The following is a 16,066-nucleotide window of genomic DNA, read 5'->3' on the forward strand; positions in this document are numbered from 1 at the left end:
GCTTACAATTTTTTACCTATAAATCTTAAGATTAACATTCATATCCTTTTACACCAAAGAGGGCCTGAATTAAACCCCATTTTGGTATAAATGGATATAGTGGTCACAAATCACATGTAATATTTAACTAGCTAAACAACAAAAGTGCTCGGAAACAAATTATATCCATGGGGAGTCAGCTCTTTCTGCAATTGACTGTACTTCTCATTATCTTAATATTTTTGAATGAGAAGTACCCAACACAGCCACCTATCGATGTCAATGGACATTTTAAGGCTGCGTTTCCTCCAGAGATGTGCGAGGGTACATAGTGAGGCATGTGTCTGTTAAGGACCAATAGAATCACTTTACCAGTACAGTGTCTTGCGGACGATGTTCTGTTTGTTCTCAACAAATACATCCCTCGCTATGCATCCTTGCACATCTCTGGTGAAAACGCAGCCCAATACTTCGTCACGCTAACGCATAGAACTATTTCTGCCGATGACGTCACAATGACGTCAAATGTTTAACAAAGAAAGAACATCTTCACAAAATATTGTAACATACTGCCATTATTTTAATGGTCTTCATCGGAACTAAAAACTGGTATATTCCGAGAACGAACGCGTGACTCGATATAAAAATACCCAAATACGAGGCGAAGTGAAGCTCGCTCCCGGTCCGTCCGCGGGCCCGACGTCAGAGCCGACGAAATGTCAATGCGATTAAACAAAACAAAATAAATTAGTTTCTCAAAGCGGTCCAGCCGACTTCGATAAATCAGGGAATTCACAAAAAAACTCATAAACTAACGAGGTCGACTCTCTGATCACTATGTAACTTAATATAAAGTAGTACCTACTGAGGTGACGTGGTACTAAGTACCTTAATTTCTAGCGATATGTCTGGGCGCGCCCGCCCGCTACAGCGGCCTCGCAGTAACTCTCTCCCGCTACTACTCTAAGCTCGATAAGTCATATAAATGTCATTAAACAAAAAAGTCATTGAACCGATTTGCAAGACCGAAGTGATCCCCGATGCGCTCCGTGAACAAAGTTGTGTGTGTGTGTGTGTGTGTGTGTGTGTGTGTGTGTGTGTGTGTGTGGGTGTGTGTGTGTGTGTGTGTGTGTGTGTGTGTGTGCGTGTGTGCGTGTGTGCGTGTGTATGGCACTACTGACACGTGCAGCCCATACACGTACAGGAACAGTAAACATCATCTCGCGATTATGACAAAACTAATATCGAACAAATCTGCAAATCACTAACCCATTTTTTCGATAAGATAAGGAGAGGAATTAACCTAAATACCACATTGTAAAAAGGCATCTTATCGTGTCCCGACGGTTGCTGGGCCAGCGGTTATATTGCTAGCTTTACATGCAAAAATGTAACGTGTTTACGTATGTGGGTGCCCTGGGAGTGTGTGCGTCCGTACGCCGCGACGCCCGCTTACCATCGGACGAGGCGTACATTTCTTCGTCAAATTATCACTGTTTAGACTGCTCCTTCGAAATAAAAACGTAGAATTACGGCATGTAACAATGGTTTTAAACCATAACTTAACCGATTGTTTTAAAAACCTTATCCACTAATATTCTAACTCAAACGGCAGGAACTTTACAAAATGCTTAAAAATAAACATTTGGCAGTAATGAAGACAACGAATACCTTATCTCTGTCAAACCGTTGCGTACTAAACTATTAAGCGACATAGTGCACGTGTTCGGTCCGAGGCGTCCTCACCCGGCGGCGGCGGCGGCGGCGCGCTGCTCACGGGGCGCCGAGTGCTCTCCTGCAGCCGCCGCGCCGATGGGACCATCTGAAAATATACATTTTTATAATCAATACGGTAGTGTAAACTTGTGTTAGAATTGAAACCTCCTCGAAACTAAATGATTTCAGACAAACAGCTGTACTTTAATTAACATTGATTTCGTTGTGAATTTGTTTCATCTCCTTAATTTGAGAAACAGTACTAACGTTATCATTCATAATAACATACATACATACATATAATCACGCCTATTTTCCGAAGGGATAGGCAGAGACCACGGATTTCTACTAGCTACGATCCTGACATGCCTCTTTCACTTCTTTCACTTTCATGACATTCCTCATACACGCTCCTCGATTTAGGGTGCTCTTGACCTGGCCTTTCTTCAGGATTTCCCCGATTTGATCAAAGAAAGTCCGCCGAGGTCTACCCCTTCCAGCTCCCTCTTCTACTTCTCCCTTATACACTCTCTTTGTTAACCTTCTTTCTCTCATTCTTTCCACGTGTCCAAGCCATCTCAACATACCGTTCTCAATTTTTGTCACTACATCTTCGGTCAGTCCACACTTTTCCCTTATCACACTGTTCCTAATTCTATCTTGTAATTTTACACCACTCACACTTCTCAACGCTCTCATTTCCACTGCATTCACTTGACTCTGATGTTTGTTCTGCCATACCCAACTTTCGCTACCATACATAAGTGTAGGCACCAACACCCCTCTGTGCACAGCCAACCGTGCTTTTGCGACACCTTCTGGCTGCTCATAAAAGCGTTGAGTGCCCCATTCACACTATTTCCAGCATTCACTCTCCTTTCAATGTCTTCATCATGTTTACCGTCCCTAGTGAACAAGGTTCCCAGATACACAAACTCTTTCACTTGTTCAACTCTCTCTTGACCAATCAAAACTTCACAGTTTGTCATACATTCTCCCTTTTCAAATACCGTTACTTTCGTCTTGCTCGCATTTATTTTCATTCCTTTCCTTTCAAAAGATCTATGCATTCTAGTTACCATCTCCTGCAATTCTTCACCCGATGACGCCAGCAATACCAGGTCATCAGCGTAAAGAAGACATTTGACGAGTAAACCACTCATTCTCAGCCCACATTCATCATTTCTCAAATCATGCATTCTACTGTCCATAAAATTCATAATAAAAATACTGAAAATAACAGGACCCAGTATTAAACCCTGCGGTACCCCTGAAGACTATTTCAATTGGATAACTACTCGCCCTAAATACTTATATTCGGACTGTTTTCTACAGTAATACAAAAACCTTCGAACAATTAATTCAATATTCCGAAGAATAAATACAGTTTTGTCCAAGAGTATTTATTTGATTATTGACTTTTTCGAACGCCTTCATAAGATCAGTGCATGCTACAAAATGATTTTAGTCATCAAGAGTATTGATAAGCAACATTAATTATTCATGCATGTCGCATAGAATTGATATATACAAATCTTCAAATAACATAAAAAGAACTAACGAGAGATTCTGACACATGTTTGTAGACACTAAAAACCGGACAAGTGCGAGTCCGTCTCGCCCACCGAGGGTTCCGTACTTTTTAGTATTTGTTGTTATAGCGGAAACATAAATACATCACATACAGCCTGGTGACAGACGGACGGACGGACGGCGAAGTCTTAGTAATAAAAAAAAGAATGTTAATATTTCCAACCCTCTTACGTTTTGTATAGTAGTACTCTGTACCCTGGCGTTCAGTGGTTCAGTAGAGCTGCTTGAGCTGCTCGTAGGAGAGGAAGAAGATGATGTTCCAGGGCCCCATGCGCAGCCACGTGGGCACGAAGCCCTTGTACAGCGCCACGAAACCCTCGCTGCGCACCGTCTGCCGCAACAGAAACATTTCATTTTTAAAATTACGACAATTTACTCGAATACTCAATGACAACAAAAATATGCATAGGAAATGACAATGTCTTTTGGACATCGCAAAATCTCCCAACTACTTATAGCCCGAATTAAGATGCAGGGGCTTCGGCTCTCTGCCAGCAGAGTTTTTGAAAAATCATAGCGCTTTTTATCATAATACAGTTGCCAAAAGTATGAATAGCAATCTTCACTTCAGGCCTTTCTCTAGGAACTTCATCGATTCGAACCTGATTTATATACAACTTCCGATTGCTAAAAAAAATCATGAACGAAGGTCTAAAACTTTGTAACCATTATTGAACAAAAACTTAAAATAACAAAATTGCTTCTAAAATTTTATATTTAATCGTACTCATTAATTCCTGTTTTTTAATTACTAAAAATAACAATATAATAAAAATTATATCCGAGATCTCGAACACGCACGACGAACAGTGCTTAGCGAGCTGCGAGCTGAACTCACGACGCCGTACAGCTTTTCTCTAACGAAGGAATTAGATTAGTATAATGAGGTACCCGCAAGAAGCAGTCGATGGTGCCGGTGTATATCTTCTCGGACGGCCTGCTGACGTGGCCTTTCGCTTTTCTTTGGTTCATCATTCTCGTCTGAAATATTAAATAGGTGTAAAAATTAGTATGACCTAATACGAATAATATGTTATGCTGGCACGAAGTTCGGTAAAAAGTAATGACATTTGATTATAGTTGCTAGCTCTCAAATGTCAAGCGGCATTTAACCACATGTATTTCAAAATACGTAAGTAGTCAAGTGGTTACATGAGGATATTATATTTCATGAAGCGTTCAGTGCTCTCACATTGTGCATTTTGATTAGGGTAATGTTCTCATTTCAAATGTAATTTTAACAAGATTTGAAAACCTAGGATATTTGCAAAAAAAAAAAAAAAAGTTACAGTTACTTTTAATATTCTTTGGCTCGAGAGTCGTCACCGATCTTATCGTTGGCAGGCTTAGAGGATTTGCGTAGCCTGGCAGAACTCTACCCGGAGGGCACCATGTCACTCATGTCCTTCGACGACCCGGTTCAGGAGGTGGCTGCTGATCTCAACACCACCAAGCATTAAAACGACGCAATGGAGGGTCTAAGGTGTAAGGTAAGTCTGTCATAATTTTTCCTTAAAACACTGGAGAAACTGACAGACCGACACATAAGGGATGGTCCTCTTAAGAGACATCCACTGCACCAATTGCAGTGTGCGTACCAGCCGGGTAAGTCAACCGAAACGGCACTACACCTGGTGACAATGGAAAACAAGTAACTATGTCTGGCCACTTTTCTAGACGTGGAGGGGGCTTTTGACCGCACCACGTATCAGGCAATCAGTACTGCAGCATCTCAACATGGCATAGAACCGACAATCTGTAGATGGATCGGTACTATGCTAAATAGCAGACTAATAAAATCTTCCCTTATGGGAGATGAAATATTAGCAACGGCCAAGAAGGGCTGCCCACAAGGTGGAGTTCTGTCACCGACTCTCTGGAGTCTGGTAGTGAACTCACTGGTGGAAGAACTTAACAAAGGCCCAACATACACGGTAGGGTATGCAGATGATTTAGTGATTCTTGTAAACGGGAAATTCCCGAAAACAGTATCAAAAATCATGAATACAGCACTAAAGCAAATGGAGAGATGGTGCAACCGCCATCAACTCTCCATTAACCCAGGCAAAACAGTGGTAATACCGTTTACCAGGAAAAAGACCCTTAATGGCATGGAGCAACTGAAGCTTTATGGAGGTTACTGAAATGTCCGATGAAGTGAAATATCTGAGTGTAACACTGCATAAAGAACTGAACTGGAGAAAGTATGTCGAACTTACCACAACCAAGGCACTGAGAATAGTGTTTGGAATGTGTAGATCGGCATATGGCAAAACATGGCATTTAAACACAAAGTTACATACTAAGATGTATCTATACCATGTTGGTAAGACTCATCATCTTGTACGGATGCCTGGAGTGGTAGCCAAGGGCACTAAAGACCACATGCAGGGATGCCCTTATGTAATGAAAATACAAAGAACGGCATGCATAGTAATGGGTCGTTACCAGTAACTTACTGGAAATAGTCCCGGTAACGCTACCAGTAATATGACCCGCGATCGGTAAGATAGAGTAACTTTGAAAAAATAATGAGAATGTTTACGTTTCTTTCGTGTTAAATACTTAAATAAGTAATAATGCTATTATCTACATTCATAAAACAGTCAAGGATTCTCTGATAGAGTAAATTTCCAATGTTACCGGTAATATTCCCAATACTACCGTATATTTTTCCAAAGTTACTGGGAACAATACTATCTGGAAGTAATTATCAAAATAAGGCTAAACTGTATAAAAAAAATTGAAATATGCGCATAAATCAGTATAGTTAAGTATGAAAATATAACAATCAACATTTGGTATAATAATGATCAGTTTTATAAAAAAATATCAATTAAATTGTTTAAAATAAAATTAGCTTAATACATTTTTTTATATAAAAACAAAGGTACATATATAGCAGTGTCCGACCGAAACATGTTTTTTCCCGAAACCGAAAGTTAGGTTTTGGTTCTAGTTTCGGCTGAAACCGAAACATTTATAGACATATTAAAATTGCGTAGTAAAATATCAATGGACCGTTAGACCTTTCTTTTTAGGCGTATGAACAATGAAATATATATAATTCGCGTAGATGGTACAAAATAAAAAAAGTTTAGAAAAAATACGTTAAATAAAATGTATTAGGAGTTTAATCTTAATAGATCACAATCAACCAAACTTCAATAAGGCCTATTCAATTTACTACGCGGACACTCATACTTACACCTCTTTTAATCTGCAAATTTTAAACAATTGTTGTACAGCTCACTACTACTGCTACATATTTGTTCCCTAATAGACAAATATTTTACTCGATGGACCGAATTTATTTGGAACATTGCAAGTTAGCTGTGCAATTATACTGCACACTGCACAGGCAAGTATTAACTGCAAAAAAATCGTAAATATGTTCAAATTCTCCAAGTCAAACGTGAATCAAATAAAAAAAAATATTTAGAGAGCATCGCAGGCTTGAAGATTTTTTGAATCGAAGTATTCTCATGCAGCTATTAAAATCGAAATCGAAATTCACAAGAAAGCAGACATTAGCGTAGCGTAGGCACACTTCGAAATCGATTTTAATTGTGACGTACTCAAGCAAAAGGTACCACATCCTCGCTTATCATAAGGACGAAATTTGCTCGTATCTTTATACGAATAACCTTTCAGAGCGTCCTTATGGCAAACGAAATTGTTGACCCATTTACGGTTCAAGCAAATTGGTTGTAAATACTAACGCTATGAGTGTTATGACATCTCCAATGTAAACCCTAAATGGCTCAACGATGAAAGTCCGCGACTGTTCATAACTTGTTGGACTAAGAAAATAACTTCTGAACCTAATTTTATCTCACATAATTCATAAGTTTCGTATCTTACCATCTTTTGGGAATGTTACCGGTAACATTGATAATTTACTAGTAACATTCCCAAATGGAAACTTACTGGTAGCGGGAATGTTTCCGCAGCCCATCACTAGGCATGCATGGCTATAACAGGAGCGTTTAGAAGAACGACGCCTGCAGCGGCGATGGAAGTACTGTTAGACCTCCCGCCGCTACACCGCAATCTGAGGCGCGGATTCTTTTACAAAGGTTGGCTTTAACAACAGATCTCTGGAGTGATAGCAAGCCAAAGACTAAACACACAAATATGGAATATGACAATTTCATGGAAAGGATAACGAATATGGGCTGCGATAAGATGCAACCCAAGTTTGTGTTCCTTAAGAGTTTTGAAGTTAAAGTTGAATGGACTGAATGGACCGAAGGTCTTGAAGCACCAATCTCTGATGAAAACGACATCTTATGGTACACACACGGGTCCAAGACAGTATCTGGTACGGGGGCAGGCATTTATGCAAATGACTTTAGTAGTAGCATAAGCATGTGCAATTACGCTACTGTCTCCAGGCCGAGACATATGCTATACTTGTAATTCATTCATTCAACGGCTATCAAAGACCATAATAAGACCAAACATCAAAAGACAACTCCAACTATAAAAGGGGTGTTTACGGGGCAAAGGAGTTTTGGTCAGGATGGGACACTCCGACAACACCGATTGTCAAATGTGTGGCGAAGAGGAAGAGACAATAATACGCCTAATGTGTGAATGTCACGCCCTCGCCAGACAAAGAATGAAGGACTTTGGAGCAGGCTATCGTGAACCAAAGGAATTTTAAATTCTACTCATGAGCTATGGAGCTCATGGCATCAGGCACATGGAGATGGTCGAAAAAGCTTTTGAGGAGCTGACGGATCTTTCTTAAGGAGGCAACTGCACAAAAGATTCCTATGGGTCGAAGTGTATCCGCAAGGGCCCCCGAAAATCATAAGATAAGATATTTTCAGTATCTCGAGTAGAGAAGCCCGTCAAAGCGTATCATTTGTAAAGCCTTATGGCTATGTTTTTGGCCCCCTCATTGTGCAAGATAGTACAGATTGCCAGTTCTCGACTCACCCTGATGACGTCCAGCGGCGTGCTGGCGACGGCACTGCCGAGACTGGCCAGCAGGCTGGAGGCGAAGTGGTTGGCGGGCGAGTCGCCCAGGCGCGGCAGCAGGCGCTTCTTGCAGGCGTCGTACACCGGCAGCTCCACGGCCGCGATGACGGCGGCGCGCTGGCTGGTGGCGCCCACGCCGCGCCACAGCCCGCGCGCGCCCTCCACCCGGTACAGGTCCACCAGGCAGCGCGCCAGCCGGCGCTTCTCCGACCCCATCTGGCGAGAACCATGCCACATCAGACAACGTGTCGACCCGCACTCCGACTATCAGATCTGTAGAATTGGCTGAAGCGAGACCGACAGTTTGATGAAATTAAGTTTAGTGGCGTCATCTTTTGCATATCGAACCGTTGGAGCTATCTTCTCTAGACATAATTTCTTACTAGGCTACCGGCGAACACGACTCGAAAGGTGTTAATGTTTATTACACCTCCAGCTAAAGTAAATGATGGTAGACCACTCACCTGCATGCGAACTAGAGAAGCCCGCTAAGGCCGCGCAGAAGGTGTTGATGGGCAGATGTCCGACCGCGCCTCTAGACCCGGCTCCGAGAGTAGTAGATGATACTGGACCTCTCACCTGCATGCGCACTTTCAGCACGTCGGTAGGGTTGGCTATCGCACTAGAGAAGCCGCCCGCGAAGGCCGCGCAGAAGGTGTTGGTGGGCAGGTGTTCGACCGCGCCGCCGTCCGCGCGCCGCGCCGCGAGCGCCTGCTTCAGCGAGTAGTACGTGCCGAACTTTATCGTGCCGTACGTCGCCTGCCGGAGGACCGCCGGCCATATCCTACGACAAAATCCATTCGTCAATATCTTCTAGCCGCCCTTCAAACGTGTCGAACCTTCACGTGTATCAAACACTCCAAAGATAAATGAAAATTTGATTAGTCTTACTTAAAATTTAAAAATATAATGGAACGGGAGATCTTTTCATAGGTCTCTGAAAGTCTAGAGGATATAATGAAGTGTAACACCATTTTACAACTTATGTCAAAGTGAAAGCATTATAAGGTGATTTTAAAGATCCCATGAGATTGTTATACTTAGATTCGTATGTCTTGATAAAACTAGGTACCTACATGTCAACTAGAACCACCGTAAGCATAAATTTCCTTTTCATTTCTGAGTACGAAATCAAAGCGTTGAGAAAGGCTTATTTGATTGCGCGTCGGTTATATGATAAGGAAAACTACGCAAAAATGACGTCAGACTTGAAACGAAGAAACCGAAACAAACATTACAGTCGTGACCAAACAAAAACAAGGCGTTGTTTCGCGAATATAGACAAATAAAATAACCGATGAATGTAACAACACAAATCATTAATTTCATTATACTGGCCGATAGTTGAACAGGTGAACTTTTACTGACAGCAGGTGTCAACCAGCGCATAGTCAGTTATGTTGGTTTTGTCCACATTCCTGCAATTACGCATTTACGCTAAACATAAATAGCTATTTGATTTGAGGACGAGCCAAAAACGGTGATTAAATGGGCCATGCACCGTCTACCCGAGTCCCAAGACAACGTCGTGGATCGACGTTGATATGGCGCATAAACACTCGTTCCCAAAATATCGCACTTTGAAATTACTAAACATTCTCAATACGCCAAATTACAACAAACGGCGCAATCAAGAGGCAACGACAAGCATCAGACGAGACGAGCTGCGTTCATTTCTTCAGATCTATTTTTTCCCCTTATTTTTTTACCGATTTCGAGACGGATAAAGCGAATACTTATAGGTAATATAATATATGACGAGCCAAACCAGACCTATGTACCCTCCCATACCAGTTTCAAACATAGAGAGCAGAACAATGTGTGGCTCGTCATTAATTATCTACAATCCTCGCGAAATCCTTAGAGAAAGAAGCCAGTAATTATGTAATTTATTTGCTTAGAATCATGGTTAACACTGATGTTACATCGAAATATTAGTCCAGCACAATTCTGCCGATTTACAGCGTGCAAATTTTACATTGCATTAATTAAATTATAATTACAACCATTTTAACAATGAGATAAATTTACAGACCTCTAGTATGCATAATTATTCAATGTACAGTTGGTTTCTTTTAGCAATTCCTTAACTGACAAGGAAGGGTACCCAACTGTCCGACTCCGATTTGATTCATTTTGATTATATGTTATAGAGTAGTCTAAAATAACGGACACGTATTTTTTTTTTAGCTGCCCAAACTCAACCTATTGGGAGAAATTGTCCTCCAAAGTACTAAAAAGTTACTAAATCTTCTAACTCCTATAGAAAGTGATGCTCAAGCAACTTGCTAGTTAATGGCTGGTTTGAGTATATGTTTGAAAGCAGCAAAAAATAATGAGCATGTGTTTTGTTATATCGGCTAAAACTCATTTTTTTCCTAAAAAAATCGACATTCGAAGTTTTATAATATCTTATCACTATAGTTACACATAAAGACGGGTGTTTTTTTTCGCCTTAACGGCAGCGTGTCAAGCCAAATTCAAAAGGGAACTGGCGATGCAGCGGCCATGTTTGTTATTACACGAACCAATTGTAACCACTTTCGACCCCTACGTAAATCAAAATCGATTATATGTACATAAACATATGAAATTTGGTTCATTTATTAAGACCCTAACTATTAGAACCCCAGATTTCACGAATGTAGTTCAATCGGTTAATAAGACACAAACATCTAAAAATCGGGATTTTTCTCAGAGACTGACCTACTGACCTAACATCAAAAACCTAACACACTTCCAGATGACCTAGCAGGTTGTTTGGCATCCAGCGGGGCAATCGTTTGGTTACGTTACGAACCCAAGATAAAGAAACTGTGTTTTTACGATTTGTAATATTTTCCATAAAACAGGTTTTATTTACACACTAAGCGTCTATTTTTGTAATAATTTGTAATAGCAAAAATAAATTTTAGTTTCGAAATCAACTATGAAGTATACCTACTAATACTTTCTGTACAAAAAGTAATGATATCCCATCAAAGACATAAATGTGGAATGAGAGCCAAGTTCAATATTAAGAATATGCGTCGTTGTTGACTTCGCCGGCAAAAGAATTTGTCTTGGCTAGTTTTCATACCAACAAACTAAATTTTTGAGGTGACATAGACACGTAATATAGCCTGTGCTTACGTAAAAGCTAGCCAAGTCGAATCCTGAACTTAAATTACATCCCAAGTGAACTTGGCAGTCTTGGCACCCATATATTATGTATGTAGATCTGTATTCTTTTGATTCTTTTGATAGGCTTTGATCTCTATATCCATAGCAACCGTGTGTAATCAAAAACCACGGTGCGGTCCGCACTAGATGCTCTGTGTATAAATATTATCACGTACACTCGGAGAGCGTCCTGATCGACAGTAGCAATCGACAAACAATAAGATTACTACCCATTTACATCATCCCATTACATTCTACTATAGTATCACCACGTACTTATTTATCTCCTCGCCTAAAGCATAAACATCGTATGCCACTACTATGTGGTTTGCACATAGGACTCTTGGCGCAGTAGGCATCAGTAGGCCTCTTGGCGCAGTAGGCATCAGTAGGACTCTTGGCGCAGTAGGCATCAGTAGGACTCTTGGCGCAGTAGGCATCAGTAGGACTCTTGGCGCAGTAGGCATCAGTAGGTAGTTATAATGTTATAATATAACGGCGTCTCGTGGAAGAATTGTCCTTCGCGGCGGCGATAAGATAAATGCTATAAAACAATATGATGGGAAAGTTTGCAGTGTGTTTACTCAGCTATTATTGTTAAGTACATGCGGAAAGTCATTTTTAACCGCTTTAAATTTAAGAATTATGTTATCTCAATAAATTTATCAAAGTCTAACAAATTCACAGCCTAGATGATGTTGTTATATGAATCAAGTTTTGTGACCTGCAATGAAATGAGACTTGAGAGAACAAACTCATAGTTTGCAATAGGTTCAATTTTCCATACGCTATACTTACGTAATTGACCTGGAAGTATATTAAGTCTTGTCTGTTAGCTATTTACGCTTAAATTACTGAATTTGGTTTGGAGATAGTCTTGAGTCTCGAGGAAGGGCATAGGACAGTTTTCATGACGGAAGTCTTCATTCTACAGAGACTAAGTCGCTGACAGGAGCCAGTTCGATATAGGGACATTTATTAAACACCGCAGTTTTAATCTTAACGACACGTGAATTCGCATAGTCGCACAAGTTGCGGAAGTAGGTACGGCACGCTTTTGCACACGATTGTGCTTCTTATCAGTAGCCACTTGTGTTCTAGAACAGCATACGTGGCAGAGACTTAAGCCCTTTCGAAATGCGGGGCGCGGCGTCGAGATTCCGTTACGTATAGTTCGTGTCATCCACGATCCACGACCAAATGTAACCTTTAATAACATGACCTTACGAGTCAACGCACGCGTCCACGTCGTCATGAATGACACGATCTATATCGTCTCGTTAATTGTCCGATAAGTGATAGGTTCGTCTACAATAAGATTTGACGAATAGCAGCTATTTACACTGTACTGTCGACGTCAAAGATATGATTAAATTTCTTAGACTTATTACGAAGAACTAAGGTGCAAAAGTGTAAACATCTTTGACTTTGACTAAACAATGTAGGTATAGTGCAATCCCAATACATGAATGCATCATTAGTGGCACGCGACCTGTAGGGCTAAGATAGTCGGCTCTTTATCATTTGTCAACATGCCTGTCACGTTCTAACAAGTACGTAAGTTCGAAAGTGACGGGCATCGTGACAAGCGATAAAAATCGAACCATGTTGCCACTGCTGCAGTATTAGGTACGATAACAAAGCAGACAACATGGTGGCGACTTATATCGATACGTACGATACTGATAAAGGCGTTTTATAGGACCGACACTTTTTCTTTATACGTAATATATTTTACAGTACATATGGTGCTACTTTACCGCACTAGTGCGATAATTAGCACATTACGTAACTATGTCTAAAATTTAAAGGGTCATATGTACTGGAAAATATTGTACGATACATGTGCGAATAGGCAATTCGCAACTCGTGTCGATTTAAAACACTCCCTCTAACCCCCCATATCAGTGGGCCTTGACCGCCGCCATGGCGAGCGTAACCATGATAACAATATAACAACCAGCATTCAAATCCAATAAGGCAAAAGCGGCCAAGTTCGAGTCGGACTCGCCCATGAAGGGTTCCGTACCATTTATGACGTATTAAAAAAACTACTTACTAGATCTGGTTCCAACCAATTTTCGTTGGAAGTTTGCATGGTAATGTACACCGTGTTTTTTTTGATTTGCGTTAATTTCGAGGGTGCATTCCTGAGCTTAAATTAAGTAACTTTCTCAAAGACACCGATATTCTAATTAACTCCATTTCGGAGATAAACAATCATTATTTTTTATCTTATAACGCCCTTACGAGCGTGTACAGTTGCCATAGGGCCTGTTTACTTATTGATTAGTGTTAGTGCGAGTTCATACATTTGCTACTAAACGTAAGTACTATCTCGGACGATCGACGTTCGAAATGACATTGATATGTCACAGTTTTCAATTGTTTGGTTGAGTTAAATGTAATGCCCGTGTTACAACAACGCTATATGCAACAGTTAGTTACTTTTTATAAAAATAAAAAGGTAAAAAAAAAAACAAAAAAAAAAATTTTTTTTTGGAAATTAACTATGCCATTTAGTTTCCTTAAACGTACTTACCGATACCCCGAAGTTAACGAAATTCAATAAAAACACGGTGTATATCATATATTTTTTTTAGATTTTTCATTCCGTTATTTTAGAAGTTACAGGGGGGGGACACACTTTTTTTCACTTTGGAAGTGTCTCTCGCGCAAACTATTCAGTTTAGAAAAAAATGATATTAGAAACCTAAATATCATTTTTGAAGACCTATCCATAGATACCCCACACGTATGGGTTTGATGAAAAAAGATTTTTTGAGTTTCAGTTCTAAGTATGGGGAACCCCCAAAATTTTTTTTTTTTTTTTCTATTTTTGTGTAAACATCTTAATGCGGTTCATAGAATACATCTACTTACCAAGTTTGAACAGTATAGCGTGGTATAGCTCTTATAGTTTCGGAAAAAAGTGGCTGTGACATAATCGGACAGACAGACGAACATGACGAATCTATAAGGGTTCCGTTTTTTGCCATTTGGCTACGGAACCCTAAAAATGAAGATGAGTAAAGTTTTTAGCCATGATATACTCGTAGGTAGGCATATGATTTCTTAGATGTTACATTTTTGGTAATACTATTAGTAAGTATCAGGTGCATTACAAGCATAACATCGCATTTGCAGCACGTTGTAAGTTTTTTTACTAAGAAAAGAAGACTTTTTGCAATGATAAAAAAACGGCTCAAAAACCGATCATTTTCGCTATAATTTTCATTGTAAGTACGGGTCAGGCTGGTGTGTGTGTGTGGCGTAATAAAGAAAAAGATAGAAATCAGCCACAATAAAGCACGGCAGAGACTTACCCACAGTAGAGGGCTTTGATGCCCTCCTGGCGACTAGTCTTGACAAAGCAGTCCACCATGCCCGAGTAGCGCAGCTCCACATGGCGCGGGTCAATCTGCTGCCCCTGGATCTGCAGGCGGGTCTTTGTTGTGTCGATGGGAAACGTCCCTGCACAAACAATTCACTTTTACTATTACAATCTATCCCAACTAAATATAGGAGGATGATGATTTGATGTTGATTAAATGTTTTTATATTAAATGTAAAAATAAATCTGTTTTACAGTTTTCCAACAAAGTAATATTCATATTACTGTATTCACTATAACCATTGATATAATTTGGATAACTTTTCTTATTTTAATGTTATGTTAAACAATCTTGTACAAAAAAATATATATATGTCAGTAACATTGTTGGTCGTCGCACCTATCTAGGCTCTGTCAAATTACACTCTTGTGTGATTGTAAGCTAATGAAAAATAATGGGAAATTTGGTGTTTAACAGACATCTAATTTATTTTACACATCCGCTTAGTGGATGACTAGACACTACGATTCCATTATATGATTATACCACAGCAAAGAAAATATTTTGGTTTGATACCTATTAATCTTTGATGCATTTTTTTTATAGAAATCATTAATTAATTTTATACAAATCAGCTATAGCCAAGTTCTTAAGAACGGAATCATATAATTACATTATTTAGCCTTATCTTATCTTTGTTTATTCTCAGCCATGCGTAAAGATCGTGAAATTCAAATAGGAAAATGAAACATACTTAGGTTAGAATGTGAATTTTAACTAAATGGTTAAATTTACTGACCAAATTCTGCAATGATCGACGCCAGACCGCCGTAGATAAACGGCCTCCAATCTCTATCTCCCATTAGATCCAAGCCGTAATACGATTCGAATTATTTAAGTGTTTATTAAATATTTTGCGAACACATTCGTCCGGTTTAAAAATACTCGGCAAAGTTATAGGAATTATAACTCTTTGTGTACTCGGCTGGTGTAATGAAGAATAATATTAATTATGAAAAGTTGATTTAATAGACACAGTGTACACGAATTAATTAAAGTTTAAAATTCGCACAAATACGCGAACTATCGTGCGATACGGCACGTTTCGCCATAGCACGCCATAGACTAATCTAATTAATTGTGACAGCTGACAGCTGAAGTGTCACTCTCTGTCATCGATTGAGTCCGAAGAGCATAGGGAACCTTTAGACTTGCTTTAGACATACAAAATCACAAATACTCGCCATAAAAATTGTTATTTTGAAATCACTTAACTATATTAAGGTAATTGT

The 16,066-nt window shown here is 39.7% G+C and overlaps 1 protein-coding gene across 1 annotated transcript; it reads right to left on the minus strand.

Moving 5' to 3' along the window:
• Positions 1–1,541: 1,541 nt before the first annotated feature.
• Positions 1,542–16,066, minus strand: LOC133533923 (mitochondrial uncoupling protein Bmcp). The gene is made up of 7 exons (XM_061873007.1): positions 15,574–16,066; positions 14,766–14,913; positions 8,857–9,061; positions 8,236–8,493; positions 4,180–4,269; positions 3,460–3,619; positions 1,542–1,801 (listed from the first exon to the last, which is right to left on the minus strand). Exons 1-6 carry the CDS (start codon positions 15,635–15,637, stop codon positions 3,500–3,502), a joined length of 885 nt encoding a protein of 294 aa, XP_061728991.1. The 5' UTR covers positions 15,638–16,066; the 3' UTR covers positions 1,542–1,801; positions 3,460–3,499.

The sequence above is a fragment of the Cydia pomonella genome, unplaced genomic scaffold (genome assembly GCF_033807575.1).
Source record: "Cydia pomonella isolate Wapato2018A unplaced genomic scaffold, ilCydPomo1 PGA_scaffold_220, whole genome shotgun sequence".
Taxonomy (NCBI): Eukaryota; Metazoa; Arthropoda; class Insecta; order Lepidoptera; family Tortricidae; genus Cydia; species Cydia pomonella.